The sequence below is a fragment of the Periplaneta americana genome, chromosome 16 (assembly GCF_040183065.1).
Source record: "Periplaneta americana isolate PAMFEO1 chromosome 16, P.americana_PAMFEO1_priV1, whole genome shotgun sequence".
Lineage (NCBI taxonomy): Eukaryota > Metazoa > Arthropoda > Insecta > Blattodea > Blattidae > Periplaneta > Periplaneta americana.
Window position 1 is genome coordinate 122,343,441 of NC_091132.1, and position 20,354 is coordinate 122,363,794.

A 20,354-nucleotide genomic window follows, 5' to 3' on the forward strand; every position below is an offset into this window, starting at 1 on the left:
TTTTCAAATTTTAGTGGATTTTCCATGCATGACGTTTGAAAATTATGCTACGAGCGAAATTTCATCTCAAATACAGACATATCGCTATAATGCAGCCTACAAATGCCACTGAAGACGTAACAGACGAGGATTGAGGGAACAAATGTGATATAACACCTACTAATCTATCTGGTTCACAGCTTGCAGCAGGAGCAGACATATTTTAGCATAGCCTTCTTGAAGAGGAGGGGGAGGGTTTAGAAATGGGGTGACAAATTTGTTGCGTGTGAAGAGCAGATGCAAAGTCATAGAAATGTTTCTGCGAACACAGCAAGATCTGAATACTTTCAAGGGAAAAATTATTCCGGGGCCGGATATCGATCCCGGGATCTTTGGCTTAGCACATCAACTCTCTGTCGACTGAGCTACCCAGGAACTACACCCGATACCATCTCAACTTTTCCCTTCATATCCACAAACCTCAAGTGGATTGACAAGACGCCTGAATGCCAAATTTGAGTGCACACAAATTCTGTGTGAATTGAATTATGGTTTTCTGTTAACGTATACCTGAAAGCATTCAGGTATACATTTTTTCGCCTATTACGTATCAATAGGAGTACGATTCTACTCAATGACGATAGCATTCTAGAGTTAAAATGAATGTAGCTACAATGCATCGGGTTCAGAATAATATTAGAAATCATAATAAACTATAATAAAATAACAACGTAATAATTTGTTATAATAATAGTAATAATAATAATAATAATAATAATAATAATAATAATAATAATAAATTATAACAATTACATTGTTTCCTTTCATGTAAGCATAGTTTACAATTCTTCCTCAAAATGTATGCTCATATGCCTACTGTCCTTTTAAAAGGACACCTGTTTCTAGCTCAACCAGTTACAACTAGAATGTTTCGACACCATAGATGTACTTCAATTATATACTGCATTAAATGTGATTTGTAAAATACACAAAAATTGCAAAAAAAATATTTCAGGCATATCTGGGTTAAGTAGAAGATTGATTAGATTATATTCATTACTTTTTTCAGAGGATTTAGCTCTGGTGGCATCCTCAGAAGATGAATTACAACGTTCAATGTTTAATTTTAACAAAATTGGAATTAAATATGATATGAAAATCAATAAAGAAAAAACTAAAATTATGGCCTTGTGCGGAAAATACCCTGAGCCTAGCAAAATATGTTTAGATTAAAAAATATTAGAAAGGATAAATTATTTTACATATCTCGGATACACATTACCTTTTTCGATGAAGTAGACATTTCACAGAAAATTTCTAAATTACCAAAACAATGGGAATATTATTAACACCGTTATGAAACCTTCCCTAGTACAAAGGCATACTAGAATTCGCCTTTACAAGACCTTGGCGAGACCTGTACTTTGTTAGGCAGTGAGGAATGGACATTGAGGAAGAAAGACGAAAGCAGAATAACGGCTAATGAAATGAAATGTATGAGATATACAGCGGGATATACGAAATGGGATTACAAACGCAATGAAGATGTGTCTTTATGTATTTATTCACACTGCAATGGGTATATACCCGGTGGCAGTGGTAACTAATTACACTCAATAATGACAATAATAAACTTATTAATTAAAATACAATTAATAATAATACTAATAATTAATACTAACAATAATGTATAATAATAATAATAATAATAATAATAATAATAATAATAATAATAATAATAATAATAATAATAATAACAGGGAATATCCTAAATTAAATGAAGCACGATCACTTAAAATAACATTTAAAATAAATCTAATTTGTATCTTAAATCTAAGTTCGAACTAAAACCCACGAGTATGATATTATAAATTTTACTTAACTCAACAATGTAATTTTATTGTCACAACAATAAAACTCTTCACTCTCTACAATTTAACTTAAACGCTCTCGTCAACAATGGGATTTGCTCTCCGCACACAACACAGCGTTCGTTATTGCACTCCACAAACGACAATGACAATTTACTTGGACTATTACGAACAACAATGAACTGTTAATGTTAACTAATATTTACAAAGCACTTTTTACAAATCAGAACTGTCAGTTCTCAGTTCACAGTTCTTCTAGCTCAGTCACTCGAGTTCACAGTATCTCGAACCACAGACCTTCAGAGACAGTCCACTGTACTCGAACTCAGGTCCCTCCAACTGCGGTCCACTGCACTCGAACTCAGGTCCCTCCAACTGCGGTCCATTGCACTCGAACTCAGGCCTTCGGATGCTGACACAGTTGCGGACGCACACTCGAGTCGAACTCCGGTACACAAGACTGGCTTGCTTGCTCTGGCTTACTCACTGAATGGCTGAATAAACTGAAAACTGCCCAAGTTCGCTCGCGTTTCTTCTTTTATAGCAAAATCATAGTTGCGAGAAATTTCTACGGGTGTGCAGAGGTAGCTCTCTCGAATTATCTGGATATATCTACTTCGACGGACTTCTGGAAGAGTCGGGAGGGTCCGGCCCCCCTTCACTCCGCACGCAGCAGTTGCGCGCGCACCCTCCCCTCGTCGCGTTGACGTAATACACCCCCTCTGCCCTTCAGCATGCAGATGCTCCCCGTACCAGCGTTTCGTCTGCCGCGCGCCCTGTCGGACGCGTGTTCAAACCCCGTTGCAGCTGTCACAATATGTTCATATCTGCACAAGTACCGTTCAACATTACACTCATTTTGCTGTCAACTCACTCACTGCACTGGAACTACGACACATTTCATTGATTCTATCCTGAATTCACTGACACTTCAAAAGTATTTCACTGTTCAAATACTTTGCACTGCCACTATAAACTATAACGCTTCACTGACAGGAAAACGTTTCCCTTACACAACACACTTCACTGACACAACACACTTCACTGACACAACATAATTCTTCACTGATACAACTCTTCAATAACAAAATATCATTTACATCCTTTAAATACTGTGTATAATTACCGTCTATTAGTAAAGTCCTTAAGCCTATTTTTAAATATATTTTTGGTTATTGGTAAAGCCTTTAGTAAGCCTTTAGTAGGTAAAGCATTCCAGTCCCTGATAGTACGATTGAGAAAAGAAAACTTTCCAGTGTCCGTCCTCTTGTCTTCTTTCCCTCAATTTATATGAGTGGTCGTTCTTTGAAGAGTAATTTGGCGGCTGCAACCTATGTAATGGAAGAATTACAACTAGAATCTGTAATTAATCACGTAAAACATTATCAGAACAACTGGATAAATCATCTTCATTGAATGCATAGGGATAGAATCCCAAAAATCATGATCCGCTATCGTCCAAACGGCAACAAATCTCTCGGTCGTCCAAAGAAGCGCTGGATTGAAAATTCAACTGTGAGATCGTAACAGGTCATTTGGCCTAATACTTGAAGGGATGAAGAAGAAGAAGAAGAAGATGACGTCTCTACATAGTTACAGAAACCGTTAAGAAGCGATAAGGTAATTGCAGTCCCTTATTAAACGTTTCTTTTAACCACATTATGTTTAAAGGTGAAAAGAAGGTACTGTAGTTGCAATTTTTATTATTTAATGTCTATTTTCAACTACAATTATTGATGTTAAGATTCGATGTCATTATAATTTTTTTGTGATTATAGTACACTCAGGGACAAAAAAAAACCGGACACTTTAATATTTGATGGTATTTTGCAAAACATTATCTTCTCATACAATATTATAGTAGCCATCTGTTGTTATGGAGACGTGTATACATTGTTGATTGTTTTTTGTTTTATAAACAAGACATTACAACCAAATATTCCAATTTTGCTTTCGGAGTCTCAGCTATAACAATTTTGTCTCAACCATTTTGTGCTTCATTATCGTTATCATTCGTTATTTCTTTATTTTTACATTTTCTGAGTTTAAGTGGGGTTGTAACATTTGTCTTAAAACAAGATGCGACCTGAAGATGTGGCTCGAGCTGTAGCCCTTTACGATGATGGACGCAATGTACGTTACATTGCAAATGTTATGAATATGGCTAGAAGCACAACCCATGATGCCATAAAACGGTATAGAGAGACCCTAGAATATACCAGAAGATCAGGTTCGGGTCGTCCAAGAGCTACAAATCCAAATGGAGACAGGTATATGGTGTTGAGAGTTCTTAGGGAGCGCAACCTGCCAGCTACTAGTGTTGCCCAGCAATTTGTTAACATGCATGGACGCCCAATTTCGGCCTAAACAGTTAGAAGGAGGTTGAAAGCAATTAAACTTTTTAGTAGGGAGCAGACATTTCCTTTCTTGTCTAATTGTTTATGTTATTATTTTGCTCCTGTTTTTAGATTGTTTTTTCCTTATTTTACTGGTTTTATTTCTTTTGAGTTGGGTTTATTATTTTTTCTTTGTTGTACTAGTTTGGGTGTATACTCTGTTATAGTGGACTGATATCAAGTAGACCTGCAACTGGTCCCAGACTTCTCAGGATGCATCGAGTTGAACGACTGCGTTTTGCAAATGATCACAGGGACTGGAGAAATGGACAATGGAGCTGTGTTCTGTCCACCGATGAGTTCCGTTTCAATCTGTGCTCACCTGATGGACGTGAAAGAGTTTGGAGAAGGAGGGGAGAACGATTTTCACAGTGTTGCATTTCCGAAAATGTGCCGTATGGAGGTGGTGGAGTGATGGTTTGGGCAGGAGTGTGTACGGATGCTCGTACAGAGTTGGTTTTTGTTGAAAATGGAAGACTAACAGCTGATAGGTATATAAATGAATGTTTGGCTGATCATGTTGTGCCATTTGGCCAATTTGTAGGCGATAATTTTGTTTTAATGCATGATAATGCACGGCCACGTATTGCCCATGCGGTCGGAGATTATCTCCAAGAAGTGGGAATCTATGTTCTTCCATGGCCAGCAAGGAGTCCAGACATGAACCCAATTGAACACGTGTGGGGAATGCTGGGACGGCGTGTTAAGAATAGACGACCGAGACCAGAATCGTTACAAGAGTTGAGGCGAGCACTTGGCGAAGAATGGGAACTTATTCCTCAAGAAGACATTGCTAACTAAATTGAGAGCATGCCAAGACATATGGATGCAGTTATCCAAGCCAGAGGGGGTAATACCCGTTACTAAAAAGAGTTTTTAATGTTTAAGGCACCATAAAATGAAAAAAAGTTAGACCAAACGATGCCATAGTTATACGCCCTTTGTAATTTTTTGTAAATTTTCTCATCAGAGATTTTTTTTTTCAAATGTTGTCGTATAAGGTGCTAAATGAAACATTATTTTGTTAAAATGGGTTTTGTTTCATTTTGAAATAATTGGCAACAAAATACAATCAAATATAGAAGTGTCCGGTTTTTTTTGTCCCTGAGTGTATTATTGAATCCTTTTCTTTATGGAGTGAATACATGGAGTAGTTGGATGCGATGATGCAATGATATATCATCATAATCTTCATTATTGTCACCTTCATAATCATTGTCATCATTTCCATGACAGGAGAGCTGACATGTTCTGTTACACAAGGAGTCCAATCAATAAGGCATCACTCATGAGGCAACTAGGCCAGGAGATAATGGGGTAGGTTAGCCAGTTCCTTTCCCCCTCCAGTGCATACATCGCCGATTAGCTACATATTCCACTAATCAGAGGTGCTGCATGTATGATACATTAATTATTATTTTACATGAATTGTCAACTTTTATTGTATTGTATTGTATTTATTAACATTCCATGGTATTCATACATTGCTTTACAGCTAGAATATGGAACAAGTCAAAAAACTTAATACTATTATAAAGTGTTAATTTATAGTCACAGTCTAGATGAAATATATACAGAAGAGATTTACAATATAGTCTACTAGTACAACACAAAGTTTTAGTATCAATTTTATGAAGCGTTATTGAATGTCATGAATTCACCTACAGAATAGAAGGCGTGAGAAATTAGGTACTTCTTTAATTTGGACCTAAATAATCTTATGTTTTGAGTTTCATTTTTTTATATCGATAGGGAGGCTATTAAACATTTTTACTGTCATATAACGCACTCCTTTTTGATAGCATGATAGACTTGCCGATGGAGTATGAAAGTCATTTTTGACATCTATTTATGCTATGAACTGTTGAATTAGTTACAAAGTTTTCACGATTACATACGAGGAAGATTATTAATGAAAAGATATATTGACAAGCCATGGACATTATTTGTAGTTTTTTGAAAATATTCCTACACGATTCCCTAGATTTGGCACCTACTATTATTCTAATTACTCTTTTTTGTAGTAGAAATATACTGTTACTATTTGTGGAATTTGCCCAGAATATTATTACAAAACTCATTACGGAATGGAAGTATGCAAAGTATATTGTTTTTATGGTATTGATATTTACTATCTTTTGCATAGATCTAATAGCAAAACATGCTGAATTTAGTTTGGGGGTAATTTCTTTAATATGATTTTTCCAATTTAACACATTATCGATTTTTAAGCCAAGAAATTTGGTTGTTGTTGTTTCTAATATGGGTCTATTTTAATTATCGCGATAGAAATTTGCGAGGTTGAATTTGCACAGGATTTAAATTGAATTATGTTAGTTTCGTTACAGTTGAATACCAATTTGTTGACTGAGAACCAGTCACATATTTTGAAGAGAATTTCCTCTGTTGAAGATTGGAATGTGTTGGAGTTATTGTCTGTAATTGAGGGGTTTGCCGGAAGAAAGGCGGATAGACCTCTACGCCCTTCTTCGGGAAAACTGTTTAAATGCAGTGAATAATTCGCTAATTATAGTAGCGAAATTTTGTTTTGATTGTACTGTACATACCTGCAGGACAGGGCTGCGTGCGTGCGTGCTCGATTTAGTCAGTCAGTCTACAAGTAGAGCTAGTGCTGCGCGTTACCGCATACTGTACCGTATGTGTTTTCTCTTGGTAGAGACTAAGGAAATACAATATAGTTCAATTTAGTCAGTCCAGTTGTTTCCTTTGACTGCTTTTTATGTTCATTATTGTCCTTGCTTTAAGAGTAAACATATTTATGAAACTCATAGATTCAGACGGAAATATTTTATGTTCTATAAAGAGATTTGTTGCAATATTCAGATTTTTGGGCTTATTGTTATCAGGATTATACAAAGAATACATTTTATTTATTTATGTTCACACAAAATGGAGATTTTCTTTTTCTGTTATATTCAGAGATTTTGCTTTGCGTATTTAATGTCTACTCAGTATAGCTGAAATAATGTAAATTACTTTAGAAGTAGATAATAAATGTCATAAAATGTATCTTTGTTTCAATTCCGTGTGAAATTTAAATCTGAAGTCTACATTAAATCCTCTAATCAAATCATTATATGGATGAAGGGCGTATAGACCGAAGTTTTGTATGGTACAAATATAAGGAAATTTAATAATATAAATTGCCTAAATGCTACAAAACATTTATACTCGCTAAGATTTTTAATTTAATGTATAATTTTGTTCACTATCTGTATAACATTTTATTCAGGTGCGTTTTAAAATCTTAGATTGCCTGTATCTCAATTCACCATATTGACGTATACGCCCTTTTTCCGGCAAACCCCTCAATTACTGTACGTGTGTCATCTGCAAATAATATGGGAGGACCTACATCTTTTATTAGGGGGGGCAAGATCATTTATAAGCACTAGAAAAAGTAGGGGACCTAAAAACATATTAACATATTAACTTGCTACATAAGATATTACATGATACTGAGAGTTGTTTTAACATCCTTGCATCCTATTTTATGTTGTATATGAGAGGCAATATTGTGTACGAAAGACTAGGTCCGCCAATTGTGGGTTCCTTTGCCACGTGTCGCAGGAGATATATAGAACGATCAATATGATTGCACTGACACCCGTCTGAGTCCCACAACGAAGAGTAGTCAGTAAAATCACGAGCCTTCATTTGCAGCATCTTTGTGAGGAGAGGGTAAGGAGGTTAAAGAGGAAAAATGAAGGAGAATAGAGAAGAAAATAGGGAAGGAAGAGAAGGAATGATGGCGGAGTAAGAGGTGAAAGTGGAGGAAGAAAGGATGGAATCATGGGGAAGGGAGAAGAGAACTAAGCAACGGCAGAAAATTAAGGAGGTGAGATAAAGGATAAGAAGAGTGGAGAATAAGTAATAAGGGAGCAGAATGAAGAGAAAAAAACGAGAGAGGAGAATAGAGATGAGAAAATGAGGAAGGGAAGTAACAGGAGAAAATAGGGAAGAGACGGGAGAAGAGAAGATAAAGGAGGAGAGAGAGGAGAAAATTCGGGAGGAGAAGAGAGAAGAAAATGGGGGAGCAGAAGAGAGTGGAGAAAATGAGGGAGGAGGGGAGAGAAGAGAAAATAACAAAGGATGTAGAGGAGAAACTAACGAAGAATGAGGGAGGGGAGATAATGAGGAGCGAAAAGGAAAAAAAAATTAGGGGGAGGGATAGGGGAAAATGAAGGAAAAGCGAAAGGCGGGAGACGAGGTGAGAGAGATCAAAAATGAGGAAGGAGAGGGAAAGAACTAAATGAGGAAGGAGGAAGGAGAGGAGAAAAGGTAGTACAAGAAGGAAGAAGAGGAGAGGAGAAACGGTAGTACAAGAAGGAAGGAGAGGAGAAAAGGTAGTACAAGAAGGAAGGAGAGGAGAAAAGGTAGTAAAGAAGGAAGGAGGAAGGAGAGGAGAAAAGGTAGTACAAGAAGGAAGGAGGAAGGAGAGGAGAAAATGTAGTACAAGAAGGAAGGAGAGGAGAGGAGAGGAGTGGAGAAAAGGTAGTACAAGAAGGAAGGAGAGGAGAGGAGAAAAGGTAGTACAAGAAGGAAGGAGGAAGGAGAGGAGAAAAGGTAGTACAAGAAGGAAGGAGGAAGGAGAGGAGAAAATGTAGTACAAGACGGAAGGAGAGGAGAGGAGAAAAGGTAGTACAAGAAGGAAGGAGAGGAGAAAAGGTAGTACAAGAAGGAAGGAGAGGAGAAAATGTAGTACAAGAAGGAAGGAGAGGAGAGGAGAAAAGGTAGTACAAGAAGGAAGGAGAGGAGAAAAGGTAGTACAAGAAGGAAGGAGAGGAGAAAAGGTAGTACAAGAAGGAAGAGTAGAAAATAGGGAGGAGAAGAGAAGAGAAAATGAGGAATCAGTAGACAGAGGAGAAAATGAAGGTTATGGGAAATTGAGAGAGGATAAGAGAGAAGAGCAAATGAGAGAGGAGTGATGAGAAATGAGGGAAGAGGGAATGGGTGAAAATGATAGAGGAGGGGGAGAGGAGAAAATAAGGAAGTAGGAGGAGATAATGAAGGAGGTGGAGAATAGGAGAAAATTAAGGAGGAGAAAATGAGGTAGCGGAGGGAGAGGAGAAAATGCGGGAGAGGAAGAGAAAGTCAGGTAGGAGAGGTGAGGAGAAAATGAGGAAAGTGGAACGAGAGGAAAAAAATAAAAGTGTAGGTGGGAGAGGAGAAAACGACATTTTTTGCTCAGAATGTCTTCGAAAATAAACTCCGTAAAGGACGGTAAATCCTCGTGAATCACCCTGTATATGTTAATGTACACGTCACAGTTTGATTTTTATCTGTAGAAATTTTAAATTACGTTCATTTTAAATATTTTGGATCTCAAATACTTCACCATACAATCTCATATCGGTTTTAAATGTGTTAATTAATTTGGTCGGACTGTTACTGATGTCTTGAGATAGTCGCTAGAGCATGTCTTGCACCTCACAGAATCAATCCAGCGTACCTTGGAATGCTAATGAACAGTTAGCAGTACTTCTCATTATACATGTAACAAGTTCAGAAGCTTCAATGCACCGTGAATCCGGTTTACAGTTTGACCATCTCATGGATCATCTCTATGCATGACGCAACACGGATTCACCTTCCCAACCCAGTGCTCTGATAGGAGCTTACAGGATGGTACCGTATCACAGCATGTTCATTGCTTGAAGATTACGATGGTTTTGGAGAAATTCCTGTTGTCGGTGGACTGCGTTGTAAGAAAAAAAGATAGTAATGGGAAATTGATCATAATACAGTATTTGAAGTTGGAAAGCAAAAGGTTGAGAAGATTGCGTTGATAACTGAAGATGAAAGAAAAAAGTGTAAGGAAAGCAGGTCATTGAAAATGAACGAGAAGGATTTAAAAGAGAAGATTATGGTCGTGATGTCCTTTAATGTGGAGAAGAAAAATCTATTTTGAATATTATTTTACGTGAGAAATGACAATTACAATAATAATAATAATAATAATAATAATAATAATAATAATAATAATAATAATAATAATAATAATAATAATAATAATAATAATAGACACCGGTGAAGCTTACATGGCAGGTGTGTTTCTCTACCGATTAGAAGCTGCGCTCGGGCGTTGCTGATTACCTGGTTGATTTTTTCTGAGGTTTCCCTAGATGTAAGGTATAATAACATGGCCTAATCTCATTTACTTACCATTTCGCTATTATCAAATCCAATGGCGCTAACTTACGTATTAACTGATACAGCGTCGTTGAATAAACGGCCATAATAATAATAATAATAATAATAATAATAATAATAATAATAATAATAATGATAATATATACTTACTTACAAATGGCTTTTAAGGAACCCGAAGGTTCATTGCCGCCCTCACATCAGCCCGCCAGCGGTCCCTATCCTGTGCAAGATTAATCCAGTCTCTATCATCATACCCCACCTCCCTCAAATCCATTTTAATATTATCCTCCCATCTACGTCTCGGCCTCCCTAAAGGTCTTTTTACCTCCGGTCTCCCAACTAACACTCTATATGCATTTCTGGATTCGCCCATACGTGCTACATGCCCTGCCCATCTCAAACGTCTGGATTTAATGTTCCTAATTATGTCAGGTGAAGAATACAATGCGTGCAGTTCTGTGTTGTGTAACTTTCTCCATTCTCCTGTAACTTCATCCCTCTTAGCCCCAAATATATTCCTAAGCACCTTATTCTCAAACACCCTTAACCTATGTTCCTCTCTCAGAGTGAGAGTCCAAGTTTCACAGCCATACAGAAGAACCGGTAATATAACTGTTTTATAAATTAATAATAATAATAATAATAATAATGATAATAATGATAATAATAATAATAATAATAATAATAATAATAATAATAATAATAATAATATACATGTTTTACCAAAAGTTTAAGAACACTCCTCCATAGGCGACGTTTCACTTTGTCCTTATACTTATGTGAAACCCCCTGATGTTTATACAGGAACCAAATGGCTGCGAAACGTCAAGTTTTTACTGGATACCCAATCTTCCAAACTGTGGATTAGGCCTATATAACAATTTTTCTGTTATGAAACTTATTTAAAAATGACATATTGTGTAAGAAGAAAATTAATTACTCCAGAATGGATTGACTTAGATCAATGAATTTTGGACCGGAGTTAGATATTATCTCCAGTCATTCTTCCACATCCCAATAATCTGCGACTTCACGTCCACACTCACTGAATTTTGACCTATTTTCATTCTTTTCAGGAAGAAATCCAATCTTTCCACACTTGTAAGAAACTCCACAGCTGATTATTAAAAATGGAGAGATGTGGTGATTGACCAATGTTATCAACTCCCAATGTTATGTTGTAAATGGCACTGGCGGACTCGGGTATATTTGCCGCGAATTTCAAACTCAAGAGAATTAAAAAAAATGGCAATTTTTGCCGAAGGAAAAAAAAAAACAGCAATCTGGATTACAATGGCTGCACTAACTGGCATATTTTTTTTTAAACAGAAAACAATTACATAAGAAGTCTTTCAGATATGTCTAAATCCATTACAAAATTTACTGATCTAGTCAATCCATTCTGGAGTAATTAATTTTTTTCTACACAATATGTAATTTTTAAATAAGTTTCATAACAGACAAAATATTGTTATATAATCCACAGTTTGGAAGATAGACAGATTGGATTTGCAGTAAAAACTTCATTTTTCACAGGCATTTGGTCCCTGTATAAACATCAAGGGATTTCATATAGGTATAAGGACAGGAGTGAAACATTACTTATGAATAGGGTGTCCTTAAACTTTTGGTAAAACCTGTAATGATAATAGTACATTATGCAACGAGCCTATAATGGTAGTAATTAAGACGCGAGGATGTTTATGAAACGAGCGCAAGCGAGTTTCATAATTTTCATACGAGCGTCTTAATTACCATTATAGGCAAGTTTTATACGATTTTTTATGCTCGACCATATTTCTAACTTGAAATTATTCATAAATATTCATGTTATTGTTATGTTAGTGCAATAGCCTACTTCATGAATTGTGAGATGTGCGCAGACGCGAAAGTATTGATTTTTTCCGGGAAACGAATGTCGACAACCTTGATATAATCTAGAGAGTAAGTAAACTTTAGTCTTGATATAACCTTGAAATTGAATTCGACATTGAAAAACGAGATGACAAATAGAATTTATTTGAATGTTATTTACAATTAACGCTAATTATTATAGTAACAGAACATAACCTTCTGCGACAGTATTGGATTTCCAGCCTGCGTGACGTTTTGCTAGTTGTCTTTCGATTGCATATCCGAGAATAATCGAAAATCTGAACTTTAATGAATAGGTGTACTTTAATGACATGCATTAAAGGACTGCTACCAGGTGTATAATTACTACATTTCGGCATGGTCGAGCATAAAATTATGATTGAAGGCAGAAAAGAAGGGAAAAGTTTAGAAGACGGTAATGATAAATAGTAATGGAAAATGATAAATACTGGTGGTAATAATGATGACCAATGATTGAGGTGAAGAAATAGATGCGAAGTAAGGAGAAAGTGATGCTTAACGGAAAAAGAAGAAAAGTGTAAGCTACTAATGCTGTTACTGCTGCTCCTGATTGTAGTAGCACGCTAGTGATGGTGGATGATGGTAGACGAAGAAGTTAAGGAGGTAGTAATTTAAGATAAACATTATTATTATTATTATTATTATTATTATTATTATTATTATTATTATTATTATTAGTAATGATAATCATTACAGTATGATTAATTATGCTCCAAATCTCGGTGTCAGCGACTCGTATTTGTGCTGAAAAAAGCCAAGGCTCTCGAGGGTTTTATCGGTGATCTCCCGTTTCCCTCCATTATTCCACTATAACTTATCATGTCAATGTTCACTACCTTCACAACATCTTTATCCAAAATGGTGTCGGCATTATGTATTTTTGTGAATTGCCGCAGATGACGTCAGTATGAGGAAGCATAGTTCGCTTTTGGAAATTGGAAGGCACTGTAATGGGACTCCGTCAGAGCGGAAAATACGTGTAAGATTAATCGATAAGAACGTACAGCTGAGTCACGATATCTACAAGAGCGCGATCATTCGGACTATAACATCATTTCCACCGAAAGGCAAATTAATCCTACTAGGGAGTGGATAGCTAGCTTTAAGGTCCCTCTTCCGTAACAAAGAAAATAAGGTTAGTAATGACAATGATTACGATTGGAGTTAGAAAATGGGAAGAGGTTAGAAATGAGTGTTAAACGAAGATAAGAAAAAAATGAAAATGAATCTATTACACTGGTCAACAGCCATTTTGCGCCAGACATAAAACTAACAAATTCTGACTAATTTCGACCTCCTGAATTAAAAAATAACAAGCAAAATTTTCCATCAGTTCGGGTTTTCGAGATGCACAATATAATTCATTTTATATGCATTCTATTAAAAAAAATCACCGTATTTTGTATGTAACTACTTTGTTTTACAAATGTGACGACCCATTATGTGAAAACAATATTAGTATAAGTAGGCCACCATGTTAGAAGCACTTGTAGAAACGGAAATTATTTTATTGCTCTTTTACGAGTCTATTTGGAGGGGGGGGGGTAACAGGTTCACGGTATGAATTTGCTTGCATTTACCTGATTTTATTTGAGATGTACATTTCTTTCACTGTGAGCTTTAATGACATTACTGTAGTTTATATTTTGCAATAGACCACCGTGTCAAAACCACTTCTAGAAGCGGAAATTGTTTCATTGCCCTTTTCGGTTCCATTTGGAGGGAGAGAAACAGATTCGCTATTCAGCGATGCCCAACCCCTTCTCATAAGAGCTAATGACGTCACAGCGTGGCTTTACCCCACCTCCTTCGTTTGGAGGCATGACCGTGGATGAACCACTTCCCCTACTTTTATTCACTCAGGGGCGGCTGACTGTAATGGCAGGTTCCAAGGCAACCAAACATACCATTTTCCAGAAAGAGTGGGAGGAAGAATATTTTTGTGTTGCAGAGGAAACGACGGTCAAGTGTCTTATTTGCAAAACTCATTTATCGTGGGTTTCACGATATAATATTAAACGGCACTTCGAAAATAACTTCATGAAAAAACAAGTAAGCATAAAAATGTAAAATACTCATATTTAGTATCCATTATAACGTACCCCTAAAATATAACTGGTTTGTTACAATTTATAATATTTATTATTTGTAGGGCCATGAAGTTCCAGAACTAACTCAAGAAGAATGGCTGTGTGACCTGGCTTTTTCGACCGATCTATTTCATCACCCTGATATCCTAAATATGAGTTTGAAGGGGAAAGATAAAAACGTAATTAGTTTATCTGACGCAGTGAATACATTTATGACAAAATTAACACTATGGCAAAGTCAACTGGAAACTGGCGACTTATATCATTTTCATTCCTTGGAATCAATTTTTACAATAAATGTCACTCTGTTAGAAAAATATGTAACAATTATAAAGGAACTATATGACACTTTCGAGTCCAAATTTCGAGACTTGAAAACAATAGAGGCGAAAATTAGTCTTTTTAACAACCCGTTCAATTTTGCTTGCAAAGATGCTCCGCATGATCTGCAAATGGAACTAGTTGCTTTGCAGAATTCTACAGCCACGAAATGTTCTCAGAAAGAAGGTTGGGATTTGTTTAAATCTTTACCCAGGGAAACATTTCCCAGATTGCGAATGTTTGCTGCGAATTTAATGACAATCTTTGGTTCTACATATATCTGCGAGCAGATGTTCTCGAGAATGAATCAAATAAAAAGCCAATCTCGTAATAGAGTAGGGCACGAACATTTGGTCCACCTTTTAAGACTCTGTTGTTCATCCTTTGCGGCAAACATTGACGAACTGGTTGGAAGTAAACAGTGCTAACAAAGCCACTAACAGAAAAGGTGTTCAAGATGCTTATTTGATTTTCTTTCCATCACAAAATAATGACATTGAAATTAACTGAAGCCGCCACTGTAATAAGAGAAGTTTGTGACGTCATGAGTACATGAATGCGTAGTAGCTTCGTAAAGAGAGGGTGGAGGTAAATCCGCCGACTCCTCTTGCGGTTAAGGTTGGGCATCGCTGCGCTATATGAAATCGCTTCAGTTTACCAGGAGATTTCTGTGGTGTTAGTATTCTGTGTAAGACGTGTATTTCTTTAAAGTGTGCTTTAATGATAATATTCAAATTGCGAATGATTTATATGTGCGGATTTGAAGGTTGTAGCATTGCTTCTTGGACTGCAATTAGGCTACACAACATTTTTCTGCTTTCTGTGTGAATGGGACAGTCGCGCTCGAGATGAGCATTATAAAATAAAACGACAATCACTAGAGCCAGGAAAGAAAAATGTTCTACATCAACCCCTTGTACCTCAAAGTAAAGTAATTTTACTCCCTTCACACATTAAGTGAGGGTTAATGAAGAATTTTGTTAAGGGGATGAATCATAAACATATCCAGGAAAAATTAGTGACTCGAAAATAAAAGAGGGAGTTTTCAATGGACTACAAATTAGAGAAATAATAAAGGACAATCACTTGGAAACTTTGCTGGAAGGAAAAGAGAAAGCCGCCTGGATGGCATTCAAGGAAGTTGTATTAAATTTTCTGGGTAACCTTAGAAGTGAGAACTATGAAGAACTATTGCAAAATTTTCTGTTGGTGTATGAACAAGTGCCTGAAAATTCACTTCCTTCACTTCCATCTTGACTTTTTCCTCGAGAATTGTGACGATTTCAGTGATAAGCATGGTGAGTGCTTTCATCAAGAAATTTCAATTATGGAAAAAAAAGATACCAAGGGCAGTGGAGTACCAGTATGCTAGCAGACTATTGTTGGACTTTATTTCGTGATTTACCTGATGCACAGTGTAAAAGAAAATGTAGAAAAAGAAAGCTGTAATCTTCTGAACAGTGAATATTTAACTTTATTGTCATTATATAACGCAGTATTTTGAATAGATATTAATTCAAACATTTCTCAAAAACCGTAACCAACAACTGTTTTTATTGTCATATTTGTATTCAGGAGCCTCAAATTATATAGAAAACACGTATCACATGCCCAGCGCAAAAAAAAAGTTAAAATTTGTTACGCAGTGTTATTGCTGCTGACGACTACGATGATTTATTTATTTATTTAAATCCACCACCAACAAAAGCAGGCTTCCAATTACAGGTGACTTATACATATACATACACAAAATACATAATAAGAAAAAAAAACAAAACAAAACAAACAACACAAACGAAAGAAAGAAAATACATAACGGTAATAGATGCTAGAATATAATATAATATAATATTGCAGTTAATCTAGTGCCAAATGTCAATATAATGGTGCAAAATTATTTAAAAACTAGAGAAAAACATTATAATACACTTCTTCATAATTTAAATATCTAAGGAAATAGAATTCTTTTTAATATTGTATGAAATTTTTCAACTGAAATCTAATTGAGGATCACAGTTTAAAGACAGAGAGTTGTATTACACATAACAAATAATGGAGAGTTCCTCAAGAAAACAGTTCTAGAAATGGGAATAACAAAAGGTTGCCTATGACATAATTCTGTTTTTTTTTTTACATTGAACTGAAGGAACTTAAGAAAATCACAGTTATTCAATATACCGTTAACAGTCTTATTGAGTAAAATTTGATCATTTATTAATCGTCGAGATTTTAAAGTTTTATAATTAAATTCAAAAAGTAACTGATTATATGAACTTTGCTTGTCATAAGACGACACATGATGCTTTTTAAAATATAAATAACGTAAAAATCTTTTGTGCGAGATCGTGCGTATTTGCTTGGTTTCCGCACAAAACCAATCCGCGGAAAGTCTAAAATTCCACATTCAGTATTCCCAGCCTAACACACATAACAATTTCCCTCTTCTTACCGCATACGTGACATATTGATTTTACTGCTTTAGGCTTTTAACATATTATTTTTAGAGACGTTCAATATAGTAATAATTATAAATTGGAAACTTACCACTGCAATTTCACTTAAATTTCACTGTTAATTATTGTTTTTAAATATTTGCAAAAATTAAGTAAACTCTACAACTCCACTAAAGTTACTGCATTCGTGATGCAAGTAACATTGAAGAAGCCGTGAAAAAATCATTAAGATTCCAGACTCATCATAGACTGGGGAAAAAGAAGACAGACGTATATCACGGCCTACTGGAGTATAGTAAACACAGAAAACATTTTAAAGCAACAATGTTGAAGATAGATATTTTTGTTTTGCAAATTTGTCGTCATTGAACAGAAACCAAGATGGAGATTTCATTGCAACTAATTAGAAATTCCTCTTTCAGGTATGTAATATACGATCTTCGCACAAAATAATGTACGATACACGAGCGGTATGTTTTCTTTCAATTCTCAGAAATTAAAAAAGCTCAACTACGTTTCGCTTTTTCAAACTTTTCCTCGAACATGAAAACTTCAACATATCGCTCTTGTAACGCATATTACTATTCTGTATCCTTTTATTTGCATCTGATGGGACTGGAACTGAGGTGGCCATTTTACAGGAGCATACTCTAGCTTACTCCTAACTAGAGTTTTATATAGAGTATCAATAGTATTTATATTTTTTAATTCTTTTGTATTTCTGATTATAAATCCTAATTTTCTATATGCATCAATTACCACGTGATTTAAGTGCATTTTAAAACATAAGTTGTGTGTAAAATAAATACCCAAATCCTTAAATGATTCTACTCTAGGTAACTTCACACCATTCATTTCATACGAATTTTGAGCAACTGTCTTATTTTTAGAATACGTCATAAAGCAACATTTATTAAGATTTAACAGAAGAAATTATCGATACTCCATCTATATAGTATGTCCAAATCATGTTGTAGATGATGATGATGATGATGATGATGTGTTTATGAAAATGGAAGACAAGATTTGTGACGATGGAAAGAATTCTATGGTTATGGTGGTGGTAGAAAAGAGAAGTGTAGGCGTACGTGTTACACGTATGACTGACCTGCTTCCAGCAGCAAGACATGCCAGTGTGAGACTTCACTGAGCCTGGACGCCACCACGGGTCCCGCCACTCCTGCCCCCACCACGATGAAGTCATAAGTGTTGGGAGTAGTGTCAGGCGTGTCAACAATTCTGTGGCAGGGGTATGAGATATCGCAATGTTGCCTCAAGATGCACTCGACAAGGCCTAGGAAGATGGTGAGGCCTCCCGCTGGGCACACCGCCGTGCTTGTGAGGAAAGATGTGTCCTCGAAGGAGCATCCACAAGCTCCAGAAGACACGGAACAGTCCATTACCTGCAACAACATGGATTAAGAAGCTTCGCTCAATGTGTGCTTCAATTTGTTCCTCCTGCGGCTCCACTAGTTCTGAATTCACTGTAACTAGGGCTAGGATTGTGATGACTAGACTTCGTGGAATTGCCACGAGAATCGCAAGGTTTACTGCGCACGCGGTATAGACTGCATGAGAAAGGGACGTGCATCGGATGGAGTATGTCTGATGTAAACACTGAGCAGTATACTGCGGTTACAATAAAACCTGTATCCTGCATTCAAGAAGTATAATGAATGATCATTGAAGTAGGAAATGTCTAAACATGTAAATACACAATTATTTTATAGTGAGATATATTAACTCTTAATATTTAATGTAATATACTCATATCATCCTTGAATATGTGCATTGCAGTAAAGAGTTGCGTACATTTTGAGCGACTGCAAAGTGAACCTCCTCCGATGGTCACTTAAACAGTTTTTATATTGGGAAAATGTATATTCGACATCACACGATGTAATAGGTGCATATTTAAAGAACGGAAAGTCACTACTTTTTAGTACACCAACTTCAGACGTATTGTCGTGATCTGATAGTACATCATTTATAATACGAAGTTGTGAATAGGCAGAATTTTTAGCAATAATGTTTCTCAACTTACATTTCAATTTTTCTGAAATTAGTGAATTGTTATTTTGGATAACGGTTTGTGATACGTTATCCACTATATTAAGGACTTCTGAGAGTTGTAGTTTAGACGATTCTAACAGGTTGATACTTTTGGACACGATTTTAAAATCAGAATGAATGAAGAGAATATCTTCCAATAGCTGTTCACAAGGCAATGATTTTACAGCTGCAACAGCGGAAATGTCTGTGCTATCCAATGCATCAATTACCTCCATTATTTTGCCATAATGTTCTGCATAATAATTAACAGCATCCAACCACGTTTACCAAACGGGTCAAGACTGGCTGCGGGGGTAAGGGTATTCCAGGGGCAATTGTTTGGAACAGCAACACTCTCATTGTAGTATGTTTGATTGAATTCTTGTCTGCACTGAACAAATATTAAGCTTTGACTATTCCAACCACAGTAATGCAAAAATAAGTGCTTACATAGGTATTTAGCTGTACCTGCTCTATCTATTTGGACCGGTCACAACTCTTAACATGAACTGCTTATACTACGAGACCGGGCGGTCGCCCGCCTCCTTTATACTACCGTACATCGGCAACCTCATTGCATGCTGCGTGTGGCAATTCAACGAAGTCTAGTGATGACCTAGAAATCATGAAAAAATGTCCTAAAAACAATGCATTTATGAAATAAAAATCTTCAAAAATGCTCTTAAAAATGCCCTAAAATTGATCTTACATAGTTGGCTTAGTAGGAATACTAATATTTAGACTATAGTCCCGTCGCTCTAATTTCCGGCAGCCAATCGCGTTGCAGGTCGGCTACATTTAAACGTGTGCGTCTTGTGATTCGCTGAGGAAGACGTTATTCATTTCTTAAGGCTCGATAAATATTAATATAATCGCCCGCCATTTTGGCTCTTTCGTTGGCGTTCGCAGAAACACACGAAGACGTTATTTGCCGCTCAATTATTTGCTGAATTACAGTGCGTTTGATTTATTATCATAGGAGCTACGACATGATAATGTTTAACGGTGTGGCAAATAGATTCCTCGTCTGGTAGCTCGGCAACGAAAGAACAAAAACGGCGAACGATACAACCTAACTGGACTTTATAGAGTCTTCACTTCCTAAGACTTAAGCAAAGAGGA

General features: G+C 36.1%; 1 protein-coding gene across 2 annotated transcripts in view; it reads right to left on the bottom strand.

Moving 5' to 3' along the window:
- Positions 1-20,354, bottom strand: part of LOC138691194 (glucose dehydrogenase [FAD, quinone]-like) — a 177,845-nt gene that overhangs the window by 19,774 nt on the left and 137,717 nt on the right. For both annotated transcript variants that reach the window (XM_069812977.1, XM_069812976.1), the window contains exon 2: positions 18,289-18,583. In XM_069812977.1, coding sequence (XP_069669078.1) covers positions 18,289-18,580 — 292 coding nt within the window. In that variant the 5' untranslated portion in view covers positions 18,581-18,583. The remainder of the gene's footprint in view (positions 1-18,288; positions 18,584-20,354) is intronic.